This window comes from Carassius carassius, chromosome 30, assembly GCF_963082965.1.
Source record: "Carassius carassius chromosome 30, fCarCar2.1, whole genome shotgun sequence".
NCBI lineage: Eukaryota > Metazoa > Chordata > Actinopteri > Cypriniformes > Cyprinidae > Carassius > Carassius carassius.
Genome location: NC_081784.1, coordinates 29,710,703 through 29,720,327, shown reverse-complemented (window position 1 = coordinate 29,720,327; position 9,625 = coordinate 29,710,703). Strand labels below are relative to the sequence as shown.

The 9,625-nt window shown below is 36.2% G+C and overlaps 1 protein-coding gene across 2 annotated transcripts; it reads right to left on the bottom strand.

Annotated features, from left to right (window-relative positions):
• Positions 1–4,260: 4,260 nt before the first annotated feature.
• LOC132111018 (nuclear factor 7, ovary-like) lies at positions 4,261–7,851 on the bottom strand. Of its 2 annotated transcripts, XR_009424705.1 has the most exons (7): positions 7,217–7,851; positions 6,930–7,025; positions 6,496–6,726; positions 6,399–6,421; positions 6,197–6,318; positions 4,402–4,950; positions 4,261–4,355 (listed from the first exon to the last, which is right to left on the bottom strand). XR_009424705.1 is itself a non-coding variant. In XM_059518183.1 (6 exons), the coding sequence occupies exons 1-6, from the start codon at positions 7,610–7,612 to the stop codon at positions 4,457–4,459; spliced, it is 1,362 nt and encodes a 453-aa protein (XP_059374166.1). In that variant the 5' UTR covers positions 7,613–7,851; the 3' UTR covers positions 4,267–4,456. The 2 variants fall into 2 exon arrangements, 1 of the variants encoding a protein (XP_059374166.1); XM_059518183.1 differs by having other exon boundaries at positions 4,267–4,950.
• Between the last annotated feature and the right edge of the window lie 1,774 nt (positions 7,852–9,625).

Below are 9,625 nucleotides of genomic sequence, written 5' to 3'. Positions count from 1 at the left end.
TAAAATGAATCCGTGTGAAACAACATATGAACGCGTAGATGCCGCAGTCGAGCGCTCCAGACAGGTGTCACGTGACTCTCGGTTTCAGCGCAGACATTAATATTCATGAGTTTTCCCGGGCACGCGCGAGGAGCTGAGGATTTTAGTTCACGCTCCTTGTAGCTCAGTAGTTTAACGGAATATGAATAATAATAACAATAATAACTAAGTAACTTTCTCTGTCTACATGGCATCATTAGGTTCTGTCATTCAGAAACATGGCTTTTCATACCACTGCTATGCTGATGACACTCAACTCTCCCTCTCATTCCATCCTGATGATCCGATGGTACCTACATCTCAGTTTGTCTAACAGACATTTCTTCCTGGATGATGGACCATCACCTTCAACTCAACCTTGCCAAGACAGAACTGCTTGTGATTCCAGCAAACCCATCGTTTCATCACTATTTCACCATCAAGTTAGGCACATCAACCATAACTCCTTCAAAAACAGCCAGAAACCTTGGAGTTATGATTGATGATCAGCTGACTTTCTCAGACCACATTGCTAAAACTGTCCGATCCTGCAGATTTGCTTTATTCAACATCAAGAAGATCAAGCCCTTTCTTTGGGAACATGCTGCACAACTCCTTGTTCAAGCTCTTGTTCTGTCCAGGCTGTTTTATGTCTATTCTTAAAAAAAAAATCTAACTACGTTTCTAATCTTTTTGTATTCTATTTTCTTTTCATTTATTATGTGTGTGTGTGTGTGTGTGTGTGTGTGTGTGTGTGTGTGTGTGTGTGTGTGTGTGTGAGTGTGTGTGTAAAGATCTCTAACACTAGCTTGCTCTATTCTTTTTTTATTCTATCTGTTTTCTTTTTATTATATTATTTAAAATCCCATGCTAGGTGTACTGTGTTAACCTAACTGAGACTTGTTCACCAGCTGCATTAATTTGATAAAAATATAAAACAGCAATACTGTGAAATATTTTTACAACTTAAAATCACTGTTTTCTGTGTTTTTGTTTTTCCCCTGTGATGTCAGATCTTCTTTACTGCCATTTTTATTACAGTTTTTCTTGATTGCTAACACGCTATACACTGAAAGAAAAAAAATTGAATCATTGAATTTACTATATATATATATTTTTTTTGGTGATTGCAATCAATTTATTTTAGCTATATTTAAATAAACTAATTTAGTTGATTAACTTTCAGCAAAATGTGTTATACTTAATGTTTGTAAATACTTAAATGTAGCGCAAATAAATTGATTGCAACCACTTACCATAAAAAAATAAGTAAATTCAATAAATCTTTTTTTTTTCAGTGTAAATGATACATTTGGCCCAATTTTCCAAACCATTCGTTTAGTTCTCAAAACATTTAAAGGGATAGTTCACTTTCAAATTAAATGTTTTTATGTTTTAGCTTACCTCAAGGGCAAGATGTAGGTGTCTTTGTTTCCGCAGTGGTTTCCATTTTGATATTTTTAGGTCAAACCGTTCTTGTCTGTGACTCATATAATGGAGGTCTATGGTCACCACCTCAAAGAGCATGCACAGAGAAGTCCAAATTAAACAATTCCCCATCGTAAGTACACACTGATGACCTAAGACACGAAACAAGCGGTTTGTGTAAGAAAATGAACAGTATTTATATCGTTTTTTTACCTCTTTTACACAACTACATCCAACTGATCTGAGGGCGCATGTGCTTCCTGATGTATGATGTGCACGTGTTTTGGCTTAGTCTGCGCAAGCGCGGAAAGTGCCGGAAGTGATCTTGAAATGAATCAAGTGTCAACATTTAAACCTCTGTTAATTCTCAATAAGAGCTTCTCTAGATGTCTGACAGAAATAAAGTCACAGAGGATCTGTGAACGTCTATATCGGACGTACACAAGACATAAAAAACATTTTTTTAAAAAGACGTCATAAAAACATTCTGTCTCCTCAGTGGACGTCTTTTCAACGTCTGCAAAGACATAAAAAGACCTCCACTGGACATAACTTTGCCCAGTGGATTAGGTTGATGTTAAAATATGCAATATAGTAATTTTCATGTAATAGTTCCTTTAAAAACAAACAAAAATGTTAAATACATGTGACTTCATGCCACAAGACTGCTAACGTATGAAGGTATAATTAACACTGGATTTATTTAACATGCATTATGTGCCATGTGTTGAGTTCAGTGAAATGCATTGAGTAAATAAGTTAATATACAAGACTTGGTATGTCCTTGTGCTTTGGACACAAACTTTCAATAATAAAAATAGTTATTTGACCCGTGTTATGGTCTTTTATTTATTTAGACGACTTGAATAATATAAAAAATTGTGTATGCTTATAGATAATAGGCCTTGTGTTCAGTAAACAAAAAATATTTTGTTCTGATATTTTTAACATAACTTTATGTTGTGACAACTTGTGATATTAAGTTATTATTTTAAGTTGGGTGGACTTTAGTCCCTGTTTGTTAAGTTTACTCAAAAAAGCGCTTGCGATAAGTTGCCTTATTTTTTTAAGTTGACACAACTTTTTTTTGTACAGTGTGTTTAAAGATGTATTATTTTGATTTTCTTTCAGTATTTCAAAGAGAATGAGCTGTGTTCTGACCTGAAGCACAAGAAAAGCTCAGATGTTGGGGCTGAAGACCTAGAAAGCAATTACACAACTTAATTTAATTGAATACATTCAACTTCTATCACATTTATATGTCACAGTTATACTACATTAACATTAGAATTGTAAACCGAAAAAAATCAACAAAGTGTGAGCGTTCACAATTTAATATGAAAATTAATAATTTTCCAAAACTGGAAAACCTAAACATGGCGGACGCGTTGACGTATCGCAGCAACGGCTCAAAGCAGCCAATGAGGCGTCTAGGTATTTATGTCTATGATCAAAAGCATCATGCAGCAATGCATGCTGGGTATCAACACAGTACAGAACTCATCCATGACTCCCAGCACGAATTGCAGCATGAAGCTTTTGATCGTCACCGTTTCTGAGATTTTTTGTTACACCAATGAATTAAAAAACACATAGTTACAGCAGTCAAAGAAAAGTTACTGTTAAAAAGTCAAGGGTCAAGAGATAATCTCCATCATGGTGGTGTCAAAAAAAAGATTTTGTTTGACACCAATTTGTTCAGTGTAAGGCTAATGTCTGCTAACTCTTAGAAGTTACAAATCTGAAACTGGATGTGTGGAAGTAATGTATAATAAATTATAAATTTATTATTATTATTATTAATTTATAAATTAGTGTCCCTGTAGCTCAAATGGTGATGCCTTGCATGAGCAAGCGCAAGGTTGGGGGTTCGAATCCCAGGAAACACATGTTAGGAAAAAACTGTTAGCCTGAATGCAATGTAAGGCGCTTTGGATAAAAGCGTCTGCTAAATGCATAAATTTAATTTTAATTAATACTGATTGATGTAATGAAAATTATTATTATTGTTGTTTATTAGATTCTGAATAAAATTAAATATTAACTAATGTTCCTGAAGGGGAATCATGTGTTATTAAATTCATATATAATCCTGTATTTTTAAAAATGAGAAATTGTTTAAGGAAATCTTTATCTATTTTATTGGAGAAAACAATTAATTTATAATATTTTTCTCTTAAAATATAATTTTTGTTTTGATTAAATCTTTATTTTTTTGCTTAAATTAAAAAAACAATTTTAAATTGACTTTCTTCAACAAGAAAAAATATACTTTGCGCCAGGTTTTATAAAAGAAAAATAGTTTTCATAGTCATAGAAAATATTGTTTAGGGCAATATTTAGGGTAATTTATTTTTCATTGGCTCAAGTTATAAAATATAGATAAATAACCATTACTCTAATTGTTTTTAATTGGATGAATGAAAAGATTTTTTTCAGTGTAGCAAGAATCTTTAGCACACATTTAATCTGTGTAACTCAAATCAACATTAGAGGAAATATATGATATTATTATATACACAGCACAGAGACACATTTCAATAAAACAATTCATGTCAATCAGCCTGAAAATATGAATCTTAAAAACGCAAGTTGGCCAGCTAAGATAAAAAAAACATTTTGTTTTTGTTTTTTGTACAATAAAACACTTGATTAAAAAAATAACACAATATATTTACATTTAATCATTCAGCAGACACTATTCTCCAAAGTGACTTACAAATGAGAACAACAGAAGATATCAGATCAACAACAGGGCAAATAATAATATCTAGTTTTTCCCAAATGTTTAATATCTTTTACTATTTGTCTTGATAACTTCACTTCAGCAGATAATATGAATCTTATAGACATATAATCAGTAATTATAGAGCTTGATTAATATCCCTCAGTGATCAGAGTTCAGCTAACTATCAATCACAACCATATATTCAGATCAAGTCTCATACAATAAACATTGAAACATGATGAACGATGAAAGCAGGCAGATCCAGAGCTGCAGGAGTAACGTTTACTGACTACTGAAGGGTAAGATCCTCAGAGAGGAACAGCAGAAGAAAGGGAAGAGTGTGTGAGTGAAGGAGGTTGTGAATGTGTGTAGATGTGTGTTAGTTACAGGATCAGAGAACGACACTGTTCCTCTCTCATAGTCCAGATTCACTCTCACACGATCAAGATGCTGTTCAACCTGGAAACCAGACGATAAAGGCAGTTTCTCTTTATAATAATACACACTCCAGACATCAGTCTTTAAGAAACCCCTTCCCTTCCTCTGGTTTGATGCTGTAATGACTCCAACAATCCAGATTGGACTCTGTTTAAGCTCCACATCCCAGCAGTGTGTTCCTGAGTTAAACCCCTCTGAACCCAGAACACAGGGATAGAAGTCAAATCTCTCAGGATTATCAGGAAGAGGTTGTTTGTTCTCGCTCCATCTCACACTGGTCAGATCATCAGACAGGACGAGACGTGGATCTGCAGTGTTTGGATCCAGAATCACAGGAGCTGATGAGACACAATCAACAGAAATGATCTTACTCTGATGTTCATGATGTTCATATACAAACTGCCTGGCTTTGGTTGACTTGTTTTAATTCAGAAAAGAGCAGTGCGGTGTAGTGTTTTTAATGTAGCAAGGCATTCACGAATCAGCGTTCTCTAAAATCTTTGGTTTGCTGTTAAGTAAACTGTTATATTAGCAGAAGCTCAGCTCTGGGTGACGTGTGACAGCAGCACGAGCTTCTCCTCCATCACTGCAGTCTCTGGACGATCCCAGCAACCACTAACAACTGAAGACCTGCCTCTCCATTCAGCCGATTGGACAGTGAAAAAACATGAATGACGTCGAGTGCTTTTCTGCTCAGAGTTTTGACCTTCAGGTGCTCAGAATACACTCAATGCAAGTAGAAAATAATTAAGAAATGTGCCTCTCACTGGGAAAACATGTTCTGTCTGATCGGAGCCTAAGAGTGAACCACACACAGATGATTATGACACTCAGACATTTCCTCTGATCGCTGTCAGTCTCTGTGTGATTTATCAACACTGACAGTTATAGTCAGAAACAGTGAGGGAGATACTGAATAGAGATTCATTTGATTAACACTGTCATCTATATTTAATTATAGTGAGAAGCTGCTTTTAACACAAAACCTTCCTATAAACAGAACTTTACACGGTGCTTTCATATTCAAATGAGATTATCAATAGAATAATGCAGATAAATAATAATAATCTTGCTATATAATAAAACCATTAATATGATTTTAATTAAAATAAAGCTTAAATAATATAAATAATAATTATTAGATGAAAACCTAACAATTAAAATTAAATGTAAATTAGAAATGTTATTTTGACAACTGACTGAATTAAATTAACTTGAAGTATTAAAATGACTAAAACTGAAATAAAATTATAATTATACATTAAATATGAAGTTACATATTTTTATTAATTCTTTTAATAAAACCTCATTAAAAATATAAATAGAAATATTTAAGTAGAATAAAAAACATCAATCATAATATGGGAAATAGAAACAACAAGAAACAATAGAAATCACTTCTGTGTCTTTCATGAGACTGAGAACAGAAAGTCAAGCTCATGCTGGGATTGATTATTTCTAGAAGTAAGCTGCTGATTTTGGTGCAGTACATCATCTGGTTATTGATTCATAACGCTAAAAATATGTCAGTATGGCATCATTTCCAGTGTGTGTGTGTGTGTGTGTGAGCTCAGATCTTCTCACTGTTCTGGACGATGTCCTGCATCTTCTTCCAGACTCTGAAGGGCAGGTTGCCCAAGTATCGTGGCACATGAATCAAAGCTCCAGAAGGAGTCTGTGGATCCGGCTGTGATGAGATCTGGACTCTGGAAGAACATTCAGGATCAGAACTGAAGTGTCTCTGGATCAGAAGCAGAGAGAGCAGAGACACCAGCAGATCACTCACCTTTCCATTGTGACTGGAAACTCCTGCAGAACAAACACACCATTGATCATCAAGAACTCAATCAATCAATCAATCAATGGATGATCTGAAATCAGACCTTCAGAAAGCAGACGTCACTGGCTTTCATCATCTCCTCCATATCTTTGATTGTGTGTGAAAGAGCTGAGATGTGTGTGTTCATCTCCTCCAGCTTCTCCTTCATCATCTGCTTCTTCTGCTCCTCTTCCTCTCTCAGTGCAGTGATTGTAGCTTCTTCTTCATCTCTGAGAAACTGATGAAGCTTCTCAAACTGCTGTTTAATCTGACGCTCTGTGTGCTCAGCTTGAGACTGAAATCAAATCACATTCACTTCAATCATCTCCATCAACACACATCAACACATCACATCATTCAGATCTGAGACAGACTCAGATACAGACATATAACGATCCAGAAGCAGATTGACGCTCATCATTTACAGAAATAATCAACTGGAGTCCATTAGTGATCATACAGCTGTACTGAGAATGACTCTGGACTCTGTTTCCTTACCTTGATGTGTCGAACTGTTTTCTCAAACTCTCCTTTCATTTCTTCATTGTGTTTCAGTTTCTCTTGTAATGGTTTCAATGCCGTATTGAGCTCCTCCTAGAGTTGAACAAAAACACATAAAACACCAGATTACAGTGAAGAGAAGACAATATAGTGGTTTGATCTTATAATGCTGTAGAAAACGATTCCTGAACATTAAATTCAAAATTAATTCAGAAATTAAAATTAGCATCACACTTACACAGGACTTTGCAACAGCATGAAGTTGAAAAACTAATTTCTCTTACCTTAAATGATGAAACCGCTTCACTGATGGGTCTGAATTTGTGATTGTCGTGTTGTTGTGAATCTCTGCACACTAAACACACCGGCTGTTTGTCCTCCAGACAGAAGAGTTTGAGTTTCTCACTGTGTAAACTGCAGATCTCCTCAGATGAATGTCTTTCATTTCTCTCCTTCAGGAATGACTCGCACAAGTTTTTTAATGCAAGATTATATGGTGGTTCTTCTCTTGAGGATCTTCTCCTGCAGATGGGACACTCCTGAGTTTCCTTGGTTCTCCAGAACTGTTGAAGACACTCTTTACAGAAACTGTGACTACATGATAGAAGAACAGGAGCCTTGAAGATTTCACAGCAAACAGGACAAGAAAGCTCTTCTGCTGATACATTTAGAGACGCCATGTTCACTGTTTGAGCTCCAGAGATCTAAACTACTTTCAATTTCACTACAATGGTTTGAAAAATAAATCACCAAGAGAATCACAAAGATCTGCTGTCTATTCAGAAACAAATGACTCAGAAATCCTTCTGTAAAGTGTTTCTCTTCGTTCTTCAATGGTTGTTGATTCTTTATTGCTTTTGTCAGTAAGAGTGAGTTTGACAGAAAAGAGAAATAACATGTCAGTCTCTTCCTGGTAAGAGCTGTGAGAGGGAGGAGCTTATATGATCAGGTGAATGTGTTTAAACACAGTCAAAGAACAACATCAGGTTTAGCAGGAAAACATTAAAATATACAAACGTTATAAAACCTAGAGAAAAAACAAACCATCAAAAAAAACATTTATATATATATATATATATATACACATATATACATATATATATATATACTGTTAATACACACATGCAGTTAACCAAGTGAAACAATTAATGTGAGAGATCCAAACAGAGAGATCCAATTTGCAGTGTTTTATTATGAGAATCCAATAATCGTAGTCCAGACAGGCAAGAGGTCAATATTCACAAAATGCGGTCCAACATAAGAAACATGACAAACATTAGGGAACACGTGAAGGGTGACATAAACCAAGGACTCCATGAAACTGATAGAAACGAATAGGGTATACTGTACATGCTGTCGACTGTAATTAAAGGGATAGTTCACCCTAAAATGTAATTTCTGTCATTGTTTATTCACTCGCATGTTGTCCCAAACCTACAGTAAAGCCCTTATACCATCACGTCAATTTATTGGCCAATAGCGCCAAGCACCACCCAGAGCATACGTACGTAAACTGTATATGCGTGCTGTGCGCTATTTCATCAAATTTGAATTTCTTCAGGAAGCGAATCATCTGTTGCCCATCTGAAAGAGATTCTTGTGTTCTAAGCCATCTTTTTATATAGAGCAGTTTACTCCTCTAAGGCGGACACAATGAGTTTTCCGCTATGTATGGATGCATGTTACACGGACTCATGAGGAAACAGGTAGGAAGACCACTTTGCGGCCTTTATCTACTGTTGTATCCATGATATCTGTGTTTGAAAATAAGTAAGTTGCACTCTGGGCTCACTCTTTTTCTGAGGAAGGAGAGATGTTCGTTCAACCCCAGCTGTTTTAGTTCTGCAGTTGACGAGGGTCCCCCACTGGGTCCCCCAGTAAAAATCGCCATCCGGGGGCTAAAATACACATTATTAGGGCTGCTTCAACCAGCGGCAACAGTGATAAAGTAGCACAATTCTACAGGAAAACCGCTGACTTGGCAACATTGTGACAGAGTGTAATGTCTCCAAGTAGGTATAACTCAGGGGGGCAGGGTTTCATATTGTATTGAAGCACCCCTGGGCGCCGCCATTGGCTAGCGGACCCCCACCTGCTGTTAGCATTCCATTGACTCCCATTCATTTTTGCGTCATTGCCTGTGAAGCCATTTTTATGCAACGCAATGATGGCTGCACGTGTTTCTTTGCAGGGCACCATGGTTAACAATGGAAGAACAATGCATCACCCTCCTTTTAACATGTCAAGTCTGCCGTTCTAACCCAATCAGCCTGGCATAATGATCTCCAGCCTTGTGCTTGTCAACATTCTCACCTGAGTTAACAAGACGATTACTGAAATGATCTCAGCAGGTCCTTTAATGACAGCAATGAAATGCAGTGGAAAGGTTTTTTTGGGATTAAGTTAATTTTCATAGGAACGTAGGCAAAACTAACTAGGCAAAAAAAAAAAACGAACCTTCATATGTTATAATTTTGTCAAGAATTATAAAAAATCGTCAGTAAGCTCATAATTTGTACTAAAATAGTCTGGTCTGGCTATGTCTATTTGTATGTTTCTGTAAGGTCAGCAGACATTGAGGCTCGGATTTGTTCCGATCCGAGCTCGTGAGCGGAGAGAGCATTTCTGAATATCCCAATCCGCTCGCTCATTCCGTGGGGTCTCGCTCAACCCAGAATGGCCTGCTGGTTCGA